Genomic DNA, 19860 nt, shown 5'->3' on the forward strand with positions numbered 1-19860 from the left:
AAGTGGGAGCGCTGTGGGGAAGGGAGAATGTTTCCACATACACTGCTTGACAAATGCTGCTGTATGAGAACTAAACCTATATACATACTTTAGGGCTGTTCTTACTGATATAGAATATCGTGGGGTTTTTCGCTGTTTTCGTTATTGGGTTCTTCCCCCTTCCATCTGTTTAATATAATTGCCCTCTTCATTTTTCTCTATCTATTAATCAGTTACCAACAAAAACAAGTGTAAAAATGAAACAAATTAGTGTGGTTCTACAAATGTCTAAAACAATTTATAAGCAAAATAGAAGCCTAGGATAATAGGGCAGGAGGTAGAGGGAGTCATTCAGAAATATGCGAAGTCTTTAACAGCTTTAAGTAAACAATTTCAGAACTTGAAAACAATTATCTGAAAAAGTATAAATGAAAATGTTAATCACGTTTTTATAGTGCCCAAAAAGTAACAAATAAAATGTTTCCTTTCTAGTTTTAGGAAAACTACGTTCAAACAAAAGAAACTTTTTCTAAAATAAACCTCACCAGGCCACTTTCATATGGCTTTGCTACCTCAGAATTTAAGTCGAAAATCTTAAGGCTAACATTTACACACTTGAATACTTTCTTCCCAAAGCAACTACAAATAGACAACAAAACTACAAATTTAAAACATTTGGGAAGAAAAGTGTTGCAAAACACTAACAAAAACCTCCTATACAGACAGCATATATTTTCAAAAGAATTTTTGATTTCTAGTTCTAGCATACAAGAATATAACTTGTTTTGGGTTCAGAATAAAAATATCGTGTACATATTTTAGTTCTTATACACTCCTATGGAAAAAAACACCCCGTATCTAAAACTGCATCCTCTCATCCTGCATTATTTTTCTTCATAGCATGAATTGATAACTAACATTATAGTATATGCTTAGTTGTTTATTATGTTTCTTCCTTTAGAGCAAGCATGGACTTTTTGCTCACTAATGTGTTCCAATAACAGAATAGTGCCTGGCACACAGTAAATGGTCCATACAAATTTATTGTGGAATAAATGCATTAGCAATAACCAGTTTATAAAAATAATGTTAAATAAAAATAATTTTCTGTTAACTTAGAAACTTAAAATTTGACCAATCTGAAAAATGTCAAATTTTTTTCTAATTCAGGATTTCTGTAAATAAAATCATGAAGGTTCTAAAAGATGATGAATTTAGCACTTTCATCATGTAAATAAATCTTTTTTAAAAAAACAAACACAGGTCCTAAAAGGGACCTTGCTACAGTTTAGTATCAGTTTGATGTGAGGGGATGCTATTTTAAATTAATTAAAGTTCTAGGTTTAGATTCAGATTCTCTAAGTTCCCATTATTCATTATTAAAGTTTTAGTTTCAGCAGGTGGCACAAAATTAGATTGCCAAACACAATAAACAATATCCCAGGTAGTTTTATTTTTAAATGTCTGCTCTGCTATAATCATTGTTAAAATACTTTTTGAGACTATATAATTAGCAGTGCAGACCTGCACCTTCTCTAATTATATTAATGACAATCTCTACTTAAATATTAATACAACTAGATACAATTAATCTCTAGTTATATTAACAATTCACCATTTTGTCTTCTGTAATTTTACTTATTGTATAAAATTATTGTATACAATTATTGTATAAAATTATTGCATTGTATACAATTATTGCATTGTATACAATTATCGTATAAAACTATTGTATTGCATACAATTAGTGTATAGTATATTGTATAAACTTATTGTATAAAATTGCGGGCCTATTACTTATTTCTTACTATTTTTACTCAGAAATATACTCCTTATTTTAAACGTACAGAAACGCAGATACAAATTATTGATTTGCTAGAAATGTTTGTGAGTTACGGAAGAAGTTGGGACCAACATTTACAGGAATAACCGACCGTCACAAATAACTGCAGACAATTTGACAAAGAAGGAAAAATCAACGGGAACAAATTACTCCGAGGCTCGGCCTGGGAAAGGACCATACAATTGTCGGAGCCCCAGATGTCACCCCCTCTCCCCAGGCACCAACGGGGCTGGAAGGGTCCGGCCGGGAACCGAATCAGCACCTACAGCAAAGTAACAGCTCTGTGGATTTCCTAAGGAGACTATCCTAAATTCAAGGCAGAGGCCTTAGGGCCTGGAGAGTGGCGCAAGAACGAGACACAGGGGCGCGTCACTCCACCCCCAGTTTCCCGCTTCCTACCACCGCTATGAAACCGGCGGCTCAGACAGGTGGGTACGTCCCCTCAGAGCTCGCTCAGGGGGCGCCACACACCAGAACACAAGACACCAATCAGCCGACTCTAGGGACGGGCCGGAAGCACAGTCAGTCCCACCCCGCGGGGAACTGGGCCAGTCCTGCGCGCGAGCGGGCCTCAAGCCTCACCGCTTTCTGACTGGAAACGCGGCTGAGGCTCCTGGCGCCGGCCCGCGGCCTGGAGTCGGCTGGTGACCAACAACTCGCCGCGCCCGTCCGCTGCCTGCCCGGCAGATGGCTCTAGAGATCGACCGCTGCCCGGACGGCTCGGCAGGGTCCCCACTTCCCCGCGGGCGTCGGGCCCCGCTCCCCACCTTTTCCGCGGGCGTCCGGCCCAGTCCTCACAGGACTCCCTGCGGGCAGCTCCTAGGCCAGTCGAGCGCCGATTCATCAGCCCCTCGGAGGACCCTCCCGCCCCGAGCCTGGCTAAGCCGATCTCCAAGCAATGGATCGCCCGAGCCCCCAACGTCTCCCTTCCTACCTTTTTTTCTCCAAAAGTTTGTAACTGTTTTGAATATATCTCTTGCAGGTTACTGTGTCTATTCTCGTTAAATACAGCTCCTAATCCTGGGTTCTAAGGGTCTACTAAGTGGTACCCTTTCCCTAAGGGTACAACAACTACACAAACACACCCAAACCTGACTTTCTCATAAAAATTAGCCAGGCCTTAGCTCTGGGACTTCCAGTCTCTCCGTACCTGAAAAGTGTTTTACCTATATTATTTATAAAATATAATAATGGCACTCATGAGGTCCGTATTACTGAGGAACTTGATTCAGAAATAAAGTTAAATTTCAGAAATAAATGTTCTAAAACACAATGATCTTTAAATATGTTTAGTCAACATGAATTTATAAAAACACGGCAATAATGTGTTCTTCGACTTTAAACATGAACAAACTATAAGTTATCCTTTTAAGTTTCTTTAGAATTGTCGTCTGAAGATTTGGCAGGGAATGTTTTGTAGATGATAAAATAGCAACGAATCAATGATGCTTTTCTTGCAGAGACATTTATCCTTCCTTTGGAAACCCCCACCTGTGACATCTAGGGCCAACCTACTGCTGTCTGACTGCCCTATTCCTGTTCTCTTTTTTCCTTGCAGCTCTACTGTTAATTAGCTGTATGACCTTGGAAAAGACCCAACCTTTAAGTCTTAATTCTTCATCTTCAATGATACTAATAAGCTCTAACTCCTAGATACTGCTGCAAGGGTTAAATAAAATAATATTTGCAATAGTCCTACCACACAGTAAATGCTCATGAATATTAATTTCTTGCACCTTCGCTGAGATCTAAAATTATTCCAGTAGTTGGATAGGCCAGTTATTTGGATACTGATAAAATATCAAGTCTTTGTCTCTTGGAGAAAATAACATTTTGACTGCGTAAACTATTCTTAATAGAAAGGTTGAATTATCATTCCTCTCAAAAATACTGGAGAGGAAAGTTACTTTCTATAGGCTGCATAGAGGAAAATAACAAAACCATGCATTTGCTATAGTGAACCCCCCAGTGTGTTGAAATTCATACGTTGAATTCTAACCCCCCGATGTGATGGTATTTGGAGGTGGGACTTTTGTGAGGTAATTAACTCACAAGGGTAGAGCCCTCATGAGTAGGATTAGTGCCCTTTTAAGAGGCCAGAGAGTTAGTTCGCTCTTTTTCTGCCATATGAGGATACAGGAGGACGGTATCTGCAAGCAAGGAAGGAGGCCCTCGCCAAATACCGGATCTGCCTGCACTGTGATCTCGGACTTCTCAGGCACCAAAATTGTGAAAAATGTTTGTTGTTTAAGCCACCCAGCCTATGGTAATTTGTTATAGCAGCTTGAACTAAGATAGGGTTTGAGTGATAGAATTGTAGAATTCAGTAACAAGCAGGTACAGGGGGAGTCTTACTGTCAAAGCACACAGTAGCAAATGGCCACCATGTTCATAAACAAAAACATTCATTCATTCATTCACTCATTTATTCAAGAATGCATGGGGAATCTATAGAGCCTTACCTTTCTCTTAAAATAATGTAATAAAAAATGTCAAAGCTTCAGTTTTTAAAAGGAAGCCTCAGGATGGTGATAAAGTTACTAAAAATCCCATTTGGGGGGAGAGATTGCCATGGTTTTTAGTAATATTGCCACGTTTCTCAAGAAAACATTTTAATCCTAAAAATTTAGTTTTACAACCAGTGCAGCAACGTTATAAGCAATCCTCCAAATTGAATAACATAACTAACATTTGAAATATAGTCTTCCCAATCAACTTCTGGCATGACTGCATAAAGAGCTCTGCTAACTGACTTCTCAGTGAAATTGGTGAAAATTCTCGAAAAATGACTCAGACCCTCTGGAAATGATCCTAAGGGCAAATAGCAAAAGAATAAACATCTCTTCAGGTAAGAGATATAAAAAATTGGTAAGAAAGGCAAGGGTCTGTGGTATTTTATCCAAGACTCCCAAGTCCCAGCTTAGCGAGACAGTCTCCATTCTAGACAGCTGCAGCCAAGAATACAGAGCGCTCTCTGCACCCAGCTTCCACTAGAAGGCGCACTTTCTTTCTTTCATTGTGGTGAAACCTGAATAATATTTATAATTTTAACCATATATAAGTGTATAATTCAGGGACATTAAATACACTCACAATGTTGTATAACCACCACCCTTATCCATACCCAAAACTTTTTCATTATCCCCAATAAGAAATTTGTGCCCATTCAGGGAGGGGAACATCGCACACTGGGGCCTGTTGCGGGGTGGGGGGCTGGGGGAGGGATAGCGTTGGGAGAAATACCTAATGTAAATGACGAGTTGATGGGTGCAGCAAACCAACATGGCACATGTATATCTATGTAACAAACCTGTACATTGTGCACGTGTACCCCAGAACTTAAAGTATAATTAAAAAAAAAAAAGAAAGATGAAATTTCTGCCCATTAAACAGGAACTCCTCCTTTTCCCCTTTCCCTAATTTCTGGTAGCCTCTATTCTACTTTCTAATTCTGAGTTTACCTATCCTAAGTACTTCATATAAGTGAAATCATACAATATTTGTTCTTCTGTTTCTGGATTATTCACTTAGCACAATGTTCTCAAGGTTCATCCATGTTGTAGCATGGATCAGAATTTTACCCCTTTTTAAGGCTCAATAATATTCCATTGTATGTATATACCACATTTTGTTTATCCATTTGTAATCCTGGCTAATGGACATTTGAATTGTTTCCACATTTCCACCTTTTGGCTATTGTGAATAATGCTTCTATGAACATTCGTGTGTAGATATCTCTGTTCAAGTCCCCACTTTCAATTCCTTTGGATATGTATCTAGCAGTGGAATTGCTGGGACATATGATAATGCTATTACAGCCAATGCCATGAGTTCTAGCTGATATATCCAACATAACCAAAATTTTCTTTACTTTGTAATGTCGACATCTTTTACACTCTGATTAGTCAGTAGGAATTAATATTGAAAAATTAGTCTCAGCCTGGGCAACACAGTGAGACTTCGTCCCTACCAAAATTTTAAAAACTAATCAGGCGTGATGGTGTGTGCCTATAGTCCTGGCTGCTTGGCAGGCTGAGGCAGGAGAATGGCTTGAACCAAGGAATTCCAGGCTGCAGTGAGCTGTGATCCCACCACTGCACTCTGGGCAATAGAGCAAGATCCGGTATCTAAAAAAGCAAGAAAGAAAAAGAAAAATTAGTATTGGTGGCTCTAGAGAAGCAGGAACCAAGAACTGTTGAGGTTTCAAGACTATTTTTCTGCAGGTGACAGCCAGAAATGTGTTGTGTTTTTTATTGTCAGATTTGAACAAGAAACAGTGAAGAGATCATTTGGGAAGAAACTGAGAATTACAAAATTAATTTCTGAGAAAAAAGGAAATAAAAGTAGTTTGATATGATGGGATTCTCAAGAGGAAAGAAAAGTTTAGGGAGTTAGGCCCAATTCAGTAGATACTTAAATAACAAAAGGAAGACTGAATTAAGCACAAACCAAAAAAAAATCTTTCTGTCCTTTCTTTCTTTGCTTTCTTTCTTTCTTTTCTTTTTCTTTCAGTTTCTCTTTTTCTTTCACTTTCTCTTTTCTTTCTTTCTTTCTCTTTTCTCCAATCCTCCCTTCCTCCCTTCCTCCCTTTCTCCCTTCTTCCCTTCCTCTCCTTCTCTCCTTCTCTCTTTCTTTCTCTCTTTCTCTCTTTCTCTCTTTCTCTCTTTCTTTCTACAGGGTCTTGCTCTGTTGCCCAAGCTGGAAGGCAATTATGTGATGGCTCACTGTAACCTCATGGCTCACTGTAACCTCAACGTCCTGGACTCAAGCAATCCTCTTGCCTTAGCCTCCCAAGTAGCTGGGACCACAGGTACATATCACCACACAACACCCTGCTAATTTTTTTTAAATTATTTTTATTTTTTGTAGAGATGAGGTCTTGTTATGTTACCCAGGCTGGTCTCAAACTTGTTGTCTCAAGCAGTCTGCCCCACCTTGGCCACCCAAAGTGCTCAGATTACAGGTGTGAGACACCATGCCTCGCCAGGATAATTTTTCTTTAGGAAAGATTTAGTAAGTATCTATGTAATCGAGAACATAATGACATAAATTAATTAGAAAGCAAGTCCTTGAGTTCCAAATGGCTAAGGAGAGTGTTTAATTGTTTTGTATAAGATCCTATACTCATATTTCAGAAAATCTGTTTTTTTCTCTTCTCAGGCAGAAATTGACTCTTCCCACCAAAGTGAATTTAAAATATCTTCTGCTCTCCAAAGTCAAGAATGTTGATCCTAATAGAACTGCCAGGTGACTTCTTCGGCCCCCGCATTTGTGGACCGGAGAACATCACCCGAGAGCCCCGGTGCGACTTCCCTGGCCCCCCACACCTAAGGACCAGAGAACCTCATCCGAGAGTGTATGCATATTTGCAATAAAAGACTGCCACTTTCTTATGTACTTTGGCCTCATGTTTAATTACTTAGCTCTCCCAAATTAAGTTACATTAAATTAAATCAAAACAGTTAGTGCCAAATTAAATTAAATTAAAACAGTTGGTGCCGAAACCCAACCTGGGAGGACACCCTTCCTCAACATCCCCTAGGGGTCTGAGGAACCTCCTCCCCAGCGAACCGGCTCCCAACCCAACCAGCCACCAACACCGAACAAGTGTTCCAGCTTTCCACTGGTGCCGCTCTGAGAATTTCTTCTTCGGTGAGTACTCCCCTTTGTTAACCATCTCCGTCCGTTTCCGTGTCCTTGGCCTAGAGTCGTGCGCACGCCCAAGGACGTAGCCACCCTGTGGCGCAGTGAGGCCTTCAACCCGGAGACGTCCGTCTTGAAGTTCCTCAATTCTCCGTTAGTGGCTCCAGGAGCCCCCGGTCCCCAGCAGCGGCAAAGGACGCTTTGCCACTGCATGAGGTCGGTTTCCATTTCTGGTGGTTAAACAATGGGAACCTCACAATTGAAAATCCCTACGAACACCCCTTTAGGGTGTCTCCTCCAAAACTTGGAAGCCTTACATCTAGCCCAAGATTTAAAACGAAAGCGGCTAATTTTCCTCTCCACTGTGGCATGCCAAAAACCCGGGAGGAGACCCCTCCTCAGGGCCCCCTAAGGTCCGAGGAGCCTCCTCCTTCACGCCGCGGACGGACCAGGACCTAGACATCGCTTTCCACACCTCCAAGTCTCCTAGGGGTGAGTATCTCTTGCCTCCCTCTCATACTCCTTGGCCAGAAGTCCTGCGCAGGCCCAAGGTTTTTTGGTCACCAGGTGACCCACAGGAGAGTTCCCAAAGGTAGAGACGTCTGCCCAAAGGAACTCCATTCCAGTCCATGTGAGACCCGTCCAGGACGGAGACGTCCGCCTGGAGGTAATCTCCATTCCGGCTCCAGGAGCCTCCCGGTCTCTAGTGGCTCCAAAGGACGCTTTGTAGCCAGGTAGAGTTCGGTTTCCGCCTATGGGTGAGAGAAAGGCAATGGGAAATCCCCAATCCAAAATACCTAGAGACACCCCTTTAGGGTGTCTTCTAACTAATCTCAAAACTTTACAATTACAGCAAGATCTTAAATGAAAGCGACTGATTTTACTCTCCACTGTGGCGTGGCCAGTCTCAACATTGAGACTGACAACCAGTCTCAACGGCCGCCTGAAGGCACTTTAGACCGCAACATTTTAATTAGATCTCTCTAATTTCTGCCAGAGGCTCGGAAAGTGGTCAGAAATTATCTATGTCCAAGGCTTTTAGGACTTGCGCTCTCGCCCAGACCTGTGCGCCCGGTGTTAAATGGCCCAGGTCTTGTTAGCCTAAACCCCTAAACCCGGCCCTTGGCCCCCACCTCAGCAACTGAGGAGGACTCCACCTCCATTTCAGATGGGGCCGACGGCAGGCGACCTCCCTCCCGACTTTCCAACCCCCCTCCCTATGGACTTCCTACCACCCCTCCCGACGCTCCTCCTTCAGCCACTCCTCTCACCCCTCCCTATGGAGCTCCCACTGCCCCGCCCGACACTCCTCCCTCAGCCACTCCTCTTACCTCTCCCATTTCCATCCACACTCGCTCCAAGACCGCGGTAGCGGCCCCCATTAGTCAGCCCTCTACCAGTCAGCCTGCCTCAACCCCCTCTACCAGTCAGCCTGTCTTAACCTACCCTACTGGTCAGTCTGTTCCAACCTCCCCTGCTAGTTTGTTGCCCCCTCCCCCACCCCAAGAAGTTGCTGGAGCCAAAGGCGTGGTTAGAGTCCACGTCCCCTTTTCCTTGGCTGACCTTTCCAAAACTGAAGAACGACTTGGCGACTTCTCAGCCAACCCCACCTAATATTCCAAAGAGTTTCGATACCTAGGCCAGAGCATATAACCTTACCTGGCATGACTTACATGTCATTCTTACTTCCACTCTTAACCCAGAGGAAAGAGAGTGCATTCTCGCAGCCGCCAGGCAACATGCAAATCAATGGCATTTAATCGACGCCACCGTCCTGTTAGGAGAGATGGCTGTCCCGTCCATAGAACCAGATTGAGATTACCAACCACAGCAGCCTGGCCGCCGTAGGAAGGACATTATGGTTCAATGTCTCTTGGCCGGTATGCAGGCAGCCTCTAACAAAGTGGTCAATTTTGATAAACTAAAGGAAATCATCCAGCACCCAGATGAGAACCCGGCTTCCTTCCTAAATCGCCTTACAGAGGCACTAGCCCAATTTACTCGGCTAGACCCCACCTCCCCAGCCGGAGCAGCTGTCCTAGCCTCCTATTTTATCTCCCAGTCAGCCTCACATATTCCAAAAAAGCAAAAAAAAAAAAAAAAAAAAAAAGGTTGAAGATGGGCCTCACACTCCCATACAGGAAAATTGGCCTTTAAAGTTTTTAACTCCAGAGAAGCAGCAGCTGAGGCCGCAGAGCTAGACAAGGAAAAAAGAAGGGCTGTGCTTCAGGCGCAAGCTCTAGTGGCTGCCCTCCAACTAGCGTTGCCCACTCTGCCGGCAGGGAAGACACAGGGCAAGTCTCCCAGGGGCTCTTGCTATAAATGCGGAGACCCAGGACACTGGGCAAACCAGTGTCCCCAGGCCAAGCCGGCCACTCTGTCTCGTCCATGCTTTAAGTGTGGCACAACTGGGCATTGGGAAAAAAGGTGTCCAAATCCTCGCCTGCCTACCACGCCATGCCCAACCTGCCAACAGGAAGGACACTGGAAGTCTGATTGCCCCGCCAGCAGGGCAGGCATTGCGCCTCAACGTGGTGCCTCTCCTCAAAGGCCGGAAGGCTCCTTCCAGCTCCTACACCTGGACGACGACTGACGGTGCCCACACTCGGAGACCCTGGTCACCCTCGCCGAGCCTAGGGTAACTCTACAGATAGCGGGTAAGCCAATTTCTTTTCTCATCAATACGGAGGCTACCTATTCTGTTTTGCCAACCTATGGAGGTCCTAGCCAGCCATCCACTATCTCAGTAGTTGGGGTAGACGGTAAACCGTCTAACCCTCGCCAGACCCCAGTGTTAAATTACTGCCTGGACTATGCATGCTTTGCCCACTCTTTCCTCATCATGCCCTCTTGTCCCACCCCCCTCTTGGGATAAAACATCTTAACCTAACTCAAAACATCTATTCCCCTTCCCTTTCTCCAGGTGGCCAGGTTCTACTCAAGGATCAACACCCTCCTCAAATTTTCTCGCTTCCTCACCATTCTTCATCTTAACTTAACTGACTTTTCCTTCATAAACCCCATAGATACCCTCCTTCCCGACCCATCTCCCAACCAGTAGGTTTCCCAACTTTTTACTCTCATAGAAGACCTAGCTTGGCAGGGTGCCCTTTGTGATTTCGGCAATGTTGAACTTACCCTCTACACCTTTGTCATCATTATTATGGTTCACTCTAATTCCCCTAGTTACTCCTACTAATCCTAACTTTGTATGGAGATTCTAAACCTGGTCTACAGACAACCAGATACACTCAGTCATGCAGGGCACTGCAGATTGTCCCCCCCCCCCCCCCCCCCAGGGTTGTCACTCTGCCCTCTCCCTAAATAAAATGTGGACTCATTAGGCCAGGATGAAGGACAGATACAGGGAAGGAGAGGCTGTAACCAGAAGGCAGTAGAAAGCCCAGACCTCCCCAAGGGCCTCTGCTGCACTCAGTCCCTGTTGAGTCAGAGATAGGGAGAAGCCAGGAGGTAGGGGAGTTGGTGAGGGGAGCAGCCTTGGTGAGCGGGAGGTGGAGAGACAGAAACGGAGATGGAGATGGAGACAAAGAGATACAGACAGAGATAGAGAGAGACAGAGGTGGAGAGAGACAAAGACAGAGATGGGGAGAGACAGAGATGGAGAGAGACAGAGAGAGAGAGAGACAGAGAGAGAGAGACAGAGATGAAGAGAGACAGAGTGAGACAGAGATTCCTTTTTGCTACTCTACGCCAAACTCTTCATGGTGTAATTGCACATAAGCTCCCAGCAGGACCCAGACGGCCCCTGTTGGAGGCTACTTTTGGTGTAACCAAACTCTATCTAAAACTCTTAACCATACCTCCATCACCCAGTCCCTTTGCGTTCCGGTATCTTTAGTGCCTAGCTTAACCCTATATAGCGAAGGAGAATTGTCTGAACTAGCTTCCCAGCTCAGCTCCAGCAATAACATCCAAAAGCGGGCTGTTTTTCTTCCCTTAATTATCGGGGTTTCCCTAGCTTCAACAATTTAACGCCCCCTTAACCCCCGGACCACCGGTATGGCTACCGCCTGTAGTACAGCAGATGCTTCCATTCCTAATTCCCATACTAATCCTCTGCCTTATGTTATGTCTTGCTCCCATTCTAATAAAATTTCTCCGAGCCAAGGTTCAAGAGATCACCCGAGTCACCTTCAACCAAATGCTCCTGCATCCCTACACGCAACTGCCAACCTCAGACCCTAACTACGCCCCTTAACAGCAGGAAGCAGCCAGACAGACCACGGCGCCCTAAATTCTTATAATCAATAAGAGGTTGGACTGTTTGGGTGAAGGAGAAAGGACAAGATGGAGGAAGGTGAACAAGAAGGCATAATCCATGTTGCTTCCGGGTTCTTCCTCACCAACTTTCCCGCGCGCGGGAAGATGCAGATCAACCGAGCATGCTCCAGGTGATGTCAATCCGAAGAGATCAAAACTTACCCGGCCACGCCTATGGAGACGCCCCTATCACGCCCTTATCCTGCCCACTGCCCTCCCCCTTCCAGTACCAATGCATAAAAGTCTGCCACTGGCAGGAGCCAGCGTGACTTCTTCGGCCCCCGCATTTGTGGACCGGAGAACATCACCCGAGAGCGCCGGTGCGACTTCCCTGGCCCCCCACACCTAAGGACCAGAGAACCTCGTCCGAGAGTGTATGCATATTTGCAATAAAAGACTGCCACTTTCTTATGTAAAAAAAAAAAAAAAAAAAAAAAAAAAAGAACTGCCAGACAGGGTGTTCCAATTAGGCCTAGAATTAATGCACCATAGAACCACAGCCAGCTAAGGTGTATTACAAAGAACATAAGCTTTCCATAGAAATCGCTTAAGAAAGATTCAGCATTCAATGGCTGTTCTTTGTACTTGACTGTATAAGTAGATTCTAAAATGTGTTAACACAAACCCTGAACTAGGAAGCAAACGTCCCAGCACATAAACTTGAGGACAAAGGGAATTATTCTGTACCAGCATAGATTATTTCCTAAGTAAAAATTAATGCCAGTTTCTTCAGGAGAAGTATGTGGGGACTCATAACCAGTGTATGTGTATTTTATGGTTAATTGTATTCAGGTTTGTGAGGCAAACTATAGATACTTCACATTAAGCATACTAGGTTTAGTCATTCTTAGCAAATTCTTTTGCCATTGTTATAAAGTCCCTGTATAAATAAGAATTATCATATTCCTTCAGGTGGTTGGTGTCTGGAGTAGACTTTACCTGAGCATTATAATTAAGAATCTGGCATCCAGAATCTTATATAAAATTGTATTACTGAAACATGCAACATATTTTATCTTCAAAAAGATTATTTAAAGGAACTTTCAGAAGCCACTGGCAGATATCTTTAAAAGATATTTAAATGTCAGAAATCAGAGTAGAAAACATACTTTTAAAAAAGCATTTTTGTTATGTTTTGTTTTGTTTTTTGTCTCAGGCCAAAAAGTAATTGGCAGGATCTTACAGCTATATGATCAAAGATTCATTATTATAATATATATGTTGTCCAGAAATAAGATAGTTTCTACAGGTGATATAATTTTGTAGTTAATCAAGAGATATTGCAGTGGTACAAATAACCAGTTAAGATACTGAACAAATTGATGTGTAGACAGAATAAGCAATAAGAAACCCTATGTAGAAGCAGAAATAATACATTTGTCTGGAATCCTTTCCAGGAAACGGGGAAAGGGAAGAGATGCTATCACAACTGGCAGATGATTATTCATTTGTGATATATGTTGAGTTAGGATGCATTTAAGCATGGGTTATCTCATGTTTAAATTTGTCAAAGCATGGAGAATGTGTAGTACATACAATAGCATATATTTTAGCATCTCAAGTGATCCTTGGAACAAAGTTGAGAGTGCTGTATACATGTCTACCCAGAGTCTGAAGCCCATACAAAGGGGAATAGACACATCAGTTTTTACACAACACTTGCCACCACCGATAATCACTAGAGAATGAAAAGGGGATAAATTTGAACATTTTCTCTAGAACTTCTGGCTGCTCATGGCTTCTACCAGTCCTGAGAACATGAAATAGCTTTCTGGAGGGAGAGGGAGATGTTGAAGTACAAAAGGAATGGAGTAGCTCTTCAGTAGGGAATGAGTGGTGAGGTTAGGACCCTCTCAGCCCAGTGCCCAGCACCCTAGGGGAGACACATTCACATCCAGGGTGCAACAGATGGAGCAAGACACAGCAAGAGAAGCTGCAGGGACCAGGCTGTGGAGGAGAGGCAGCTTAAGCAATACTCACAGACCATTCCCTGGGCCTGGCCCCACTAAGCCTTCCCGAGTTGAGAATCCTGCCTTGGGCGAGATCTGCTAGCCTCAGAACAACATGTTGTCAGGGTAGAGGCAGTGAAGCAGGCAGCAGAACTGTCACCATGGCTGCAGGGGCAGCTCTAGAACTAGGAGCTATGAAATCAACCAGGAATGTAAGCCTGGTTTATGAAAAGTACATGCAATTATGATGGTTAATTGAACTGATTGCTAAAACCAGGAAGGTTTGTCAAGTCCCTTCTCCTAGTTGTCAGCTGGGAAACCAGAGGGACTATTGGTTAGGGAGTGTCAGAGAATCTAGGATTCCAACAACTGGGGCATGTTCTCAGAGTAATAATGCTTCATGGTTTTCGGTAGGAAATGAGTTACCTGCATTGTTATTTTGCTTTATCTAACTCAGATTAGTGGCCTATGAAATATCAGTGTCACAAAAACATTTAGTAGCACTCTACAGTTTAAAAGCATTTGCTCATTTAATGGATGGGGAAATTTTCTGAGAATTCATAAAAATGGTGTGTGTGCATGTCTGAATGAGTGGCTCAGGGTAGGTGCCTTGTATGCATGTGTTATGAGGAGGGAAGGACAATGGCATGAAACCAAGCAGATGGAGAACAGACTAGATATATATATTAGATGTTTTAGAACATTATCCTTCCACTAGTAAATGGAGTAGTGTGGGTTAAAGCAAGTCCCAGTTAAAGCGTTCTGCCCAGAAACACAACTCAAAAGGTGAAGGTTGAGGATTTAAGAAAAGACATGGAGACTGAGTGGGAATTAAAACCTCTTAAGCCCAGAAAACAATGAGCAAGATAAGAGAGTGATTAATATAAAAGTAAAATTAAAAGTAAAATGAGTTAATGTATATTGGACATCTTTCCAATACCTGTGAAGTAAAAGAGCTATCAAATTGTAAGGTGTCATTGAACATTAGGAACTTTATCTTTATTCACCTGTTTTATGTGTTTCTTAATTAACAGAAAATATAAAATTTTTCTACTAATAGCTTTAAAGGTTGGCTTAAATCATTATTAATTATACGTTTGTAAGAAGGTCTGTGAATGCATGTCTTGTTTTCTTATTCAAAGGTTCAGTCAATAAGGTCAACCCTGCCACTTGCACTCTGAATGGCAATGCAAAAATTTAATGCCTATAGAAGTATACATAGATATGTGTCCACATATATATCCTAGTATCATAAAGTTACATTTTAACCATGTAGCTTGCTTGTGTATAGGAGATTACATTTTTCTAGGAAGGTGGGTAGATGACTTTTTTGATTGATTTTTTAAAATAACTACATAATAAATCTCTCTTGTTGGGCCAGCAAAAAAAAAAAAATAATAAAATAAAATAAAATAAAATTTGCTACCCTGAAAAAAAAATGACAACATTAGCTCTGAAAAGGAGTCCTGCCAATTTCTGCAACCTGTGCTCCAACTGTCTATTCCATCCACACATTAGGAATGAGCAAGTAGCTCACTCAAGTAGTAGGCAGCTTCTTTTTCCACCAGGATGGTTTGTATCACAAGTCATTTGGGGGAAGTTTTGACAAAATAAGTTATTTTGTAGGCTATAAGGTATGATACTGGGGAGTTTAAACATATTTTTTTTTTCTGGATAAAAGTACCATTCACATGATTTAGCTGATATTTTCCCCAAATTAGGAAGTATCCTAGACATGAATATTTGATATCGAATACAGTGATTTTGCCTGAATTCCCCTATATGTGATCTCCAGCTCTTTCTACAAACCACACCGTTTCCCTTGAACAGCAGTTAACACTGATTTTTGTTGTTACTTAAACATTACAATCAGAAGAAGTATATTTTTTAAATACCTGGCTTTGAACAAATTCTCATTTTATATGTAATATCTACTGCTATCCAGAGTGGACTTAAAGCATAAAGAGTTTTTCTTTCAACTTCATTCCCAAGGGACATCTTTCCCAACATACTCATATACACAAATCACATTAAAATATGTATAGCAAAGCATCCTCTAAGCAGTTTCAAGTTTTTTAATATTTTATTTTCCCCAGGCTAACATCTGAGCTGCCATATGTTTTGAATTTTTTGAACTCATGGAGATTTTGTAGCAAGTCACAAACCTGCAGGGTCTGAAAGCACATGACTGCATCACTTCTCAGCCTTTTGGCTAAGATCAAGTGCAGTATTTGTTTTTATCAGTTTAAAGCACATAACTGGAAAATCTCCAACATCAGAAATTAGGGGCTAATGATACATATGCAAATAGAAAAATGGATACAAATTAAATGCAAAGCTAAATGATTCTTTTCAAATCATACCAAAATTTTTTTAAATTTTCTATTATTACCCTAGCATCTAAACAAAAAAAATTTTTAGACCTCAGTAACTTGTGATCAGAATGTCTCAGTTGATTTGTATTTCTTAATTGAGAAAGTTTCTCAGAAGATTCTTACCTATACTTTCATTTCTGGATACAAAAATGAATAAAATCTTAGGTTAAATAATTCCAACTCCCTCATGATACTGAGAAATATAGTTATTGCTTTCCTTAAGATTTAAAAAAAAAAAAAAAAAAAGAAAAAAAAAAAACCTCCCATTGGCAGAGCCAGCAAACTCAAATTTCTGTATACCCGGTCTCCTGCTCTTTCCACAAGCCATAATCTTCCCATTGAACAAGACATAGCAGATAGCACTTGGAGTTTTGCATTTGGTTTATAAGGAATATTGACAATAAAGTGTTTTCAAAGGTGGGAAAATAGGAAAGTTAAAAAGCCTAGAACTTACACAATATGTTAAAACAAAAAAAAACTGGGGGATTGAGGAAGGGTATTATATAATACAGAGAAGAAAAGGCTAAAAAAAATTGGCCCTTTTCAAATATTTAAGGGACTGTTGTAGTAGAATAAATATTCTTTGCTTATGCTTTTATAGGTGTGGTTTCAGAAGGCTGAACCAGTACCGTTGAATTAGGGTTGTTATTGGGGGAGAAATAGATTTCAACTATGAAGAATTATACAAAAAAGATTTTCCTGTATTTTTCTTATAAAATTTATTGATGAATAATTTAGGTATAATAAATTTTTAAAATATTTAAATATTTTAAATATTTAAATATTTAAAAGGCACAATTTAATGAGTTCTAATAGTTATATATATCTGTGAAATCACCACCTTAACAAAAAAAAATACAGAACATTTCTAGGAACCGCCCCCCCGCCACCAAATTCTTCATTTCCTTTACAGTCCATTGTTCCACCTGCCCTTGGCTGCAGGCAAACACTGATCTGCTTTTTATCACTACATAGTAGTTGTATTTTATATAAACAGAATCATATATCATGTATTCTTTTGTGTCTCATTTCTTTCGTTTAGTCTAATGATTTTCAGATTTATCCCTATTGTTTTATATATGAGTAATTCATTCCTTTTGCTGAATATTATTCAATATAGTTTAGTATTATTGGGGAATACTATTCCATATATGAATAAAATACACGTTTTAATCCGTTCACTGGCTGATGGGCATTCGGGTTGTTTTCAGTTTGGAGTTATAGTGAATAACATTGCTATGAACATTTGTGTAAAAGGTTTTATATGGTCATATGTTTCCTTTTATTTTGGGCATGTACCTAGGAGTAGAATAACTAGATTACATGATAGGCATATGTTTACCTTAAGAAAGTTCCTTATTGTTTTTCAAAGTAACTGTACAATTTTACATTCCTGCCAGCTGTGTTTGAGTTCCAGTTAATTCTGCTTTCCCAACACTTGCTCTGTCAGTCTTTTCCATTTCACCCTTTCTAACGGTTATAATGGTATCTAATGACTAATAAAGTTGAGCATCTTTTCATGTACTCAATATCTTTTATAAAATGTTATTGAGGTGTCTTCTTATTGCTGAGTTGAGGTCTTTATCTATTCTAAATACCAGTCAGTCCTTTGTCAAACACATGACAGAGAGTGTTTTCTCCCATACTGTGGCCTGTCTTTTCATTTTCTTAATAGTGTCTTTCAAAGAGAAAATATTTCATGTTGATGAAATCTAATTCATAAATTTTTTTCTCTCATGATTCATTCTTTTTGTGTCTTATTCTAAGAAATGTTTGCCTATGTCAAGTTGGGGAAGATTTGCACCTATTTTATTTTCCAGTACTTTTGCAGTTTTAGCTTATCTTTAGGTTTGTCATACATTTCAGTTAATTTTCCATATTATGTGAGATAAGAGTAGATGTTCTTTTTGTCTTTTTGTTCCCATATGGACATCCAGATTTTCCAGCAGTTTGTTGATTTCATTTTCCCATTGAATTATTTTGGCAACTTCGTTGAAAAATCAATCAGCCATATATGTGTGGTCCTATTTCTGGACTATAATTCCATTAATGTAAATATCTGTATTTTATCTAATTTTTATTTTATACTCAAAGTGTATCTTCATATTTAGAGTACTTCCTTGTAGTCAGCAGGTGGTCATGTCTGCTTTTTAATCTATTCTGACAATTTTTGTTTCTTCACTGGAGTGTTTAGTCAATTTATATTTAATGTAATTATTGATAGGGTTGGGTTCAGTCTACTGTTTTATTAATTTTCTACTTCTCATCTCAGTTTTCATTTCTTCATTCTCCCTTTCCTGCCTTCTTTCAGATTATTAAATATTTCTTATATTTTTATTTGAATCTCTTAGCTTTTTTTTTTTTTTTTTTTTTTTTGAGATAGAGTTTTGCTCTGTTGCCCAGGCTGGAGTGCTGTGGTGTGATCTTGGCTCACTGCAACCTCCACCTCCTGGGTTCAAGAAATTCTCTGCCTCAGCCTCCCAAGTAGCCTGCCATCACACCTGGGATTACAAGCGCCTGCCATCACACCTGGCTAATTTTTGTGTTTTAGTAGAAACAGGGTTTTGCCATCTTGTCCAGACTGGTCTTGAACTCCTGACCTCGTGATCGACCAGCCTCGGCCTCCCAAAGTGCTGGGATTACAGGCTTGAGCCACCGCACCTGGCCTCTCTTCGCTTTTTAATCATACCTTTTCACAGTTTTTAAAGTAGTTGCTTTAGGTATTGCAATATATATCCTTAAACTTTTCACAGTCTGTTTAGAGTTAATATAGTGCTTCTTGCAGCAATCTAGGTCTATTTACACCCTTTCCTGCCATAATTTATGTTATAGATGTTCTATACATTACTTATACATAATATTTTAAACCCCTCAAGGCAATGTTCTAATTTTTGCTTTTCAAAATTATATATATTTTAAAGAAATTAATAGAAAAAATAGTTTTCCACAGTTACCCATATATTTAGCATTTCTCATGCTTCTCATTTCTTCCTCCATACCAGAAGCAATAATTTGGTATGTACAATATTTATGTACAATAAACTGCACCTATTTAAAAAATACAATTTAATGAATTATGATAGTTGTATATATCAGTGAAATCACTACCTTAATAAAAAATACAAACAGGACTTACTTTAAGTCTTGTATATTACTAAAATATTGGGTCCAGATATGTGATTTCCTTGAATACACCAAGACTTGTATAAAATGTTCTTTCTAGCCTTATCCAAAACCAGAAAGTAAGATTATCTTTCAGTATCTTACTCTATTACTCTAAATCACAAAATCTCATTCTGTAACTAACAAGGCTATACTTTCAGTGTGTTAATAGGAACTTTCAAACAAATTTTTAGGATTATTGCTTTATAAACTTACTACAAAAGGGAACTTCTGCTTTCATTTCTTTATAGTAACTATATCGCTCCCAACTTTCAATGTGTTTATTTATGATTAATAATTTGACTTAGAAAAGGAGGGAACAGAAAATCTTAAAGATATAGACTTCAAAATCTTAGTCATTTAAAGATAAGTCAAAATTGGGGATAAAAATTCTCTGCAACTGTAATGTACAATGGTAGTTTCAAAAATCATAATTTTCAGAATTTGAGAATATTTTACAATAAATGGTGTACACAACTGTAGTATGAACAAAATTCAACTATATGTTGCTTTAATAATAGGTGTAAAATAATTTGAATGATTCTGTTTAACTTTCTCTTTTCTTCCTGGACAGGTACTGCCAAATATCCACCAACATCCATTTTTCTCATCTTTCATATAAATGAAT

General features: G+C 40.2%; 1 protein-coding gene and 1 pseudogene across 1 annotated transcript in view; one reads left to right on the plus strand and one right to left on the minus strand.

The window, feature by feature from the left end:
- The window catches only part of LOC112633712 (probable ATP-dependent DNA helicase HFM1), a 130305-nt gene extending 127630 nt beyond the window's left edge, over window positions 1-2675 (minus strand). The window contains exons 1-2 of the mRNA XM_025400580.1: window positions 2626-2675; window position 2321 (exon numbers count right to left, since the gene is read on the minus strand). Of these exons, the coding sequence (XP_025256365.1) occupies window position 2321; window positions 2626-2666 (42 nt within the window). The 5' untranslated portion in view covers window positions 2667-2675. The remainder of the gene's footprint in view (window positions 1-2320; window positions 2322-2625) is intronic.
- Window positions 2676-15887: 13212 nt separating this feature from the next.
- On the plus strand, window positions 15888-16023 carry LOC112614951 (annotated as a pseudogene).
- Window positions 16024-19860: the final 3837 nt, after the last annotated feature.

The sequence above is a fragment of the Theropithecus gelada genome, chromosome 1, assembly GCF_003255815.1.
Source record: "Theropithecus gelada isolate Dixy chromosome 1, Tgel_1.0, whole genome shotgun sequence".
Classification (NCBI taxonomy): domain Eukaryota; kingdom Metazoa; phylum Chordata; class Mammalia; order Primates; family Cercopithecidae; genus Theropithecus; species Theropithecus gelada.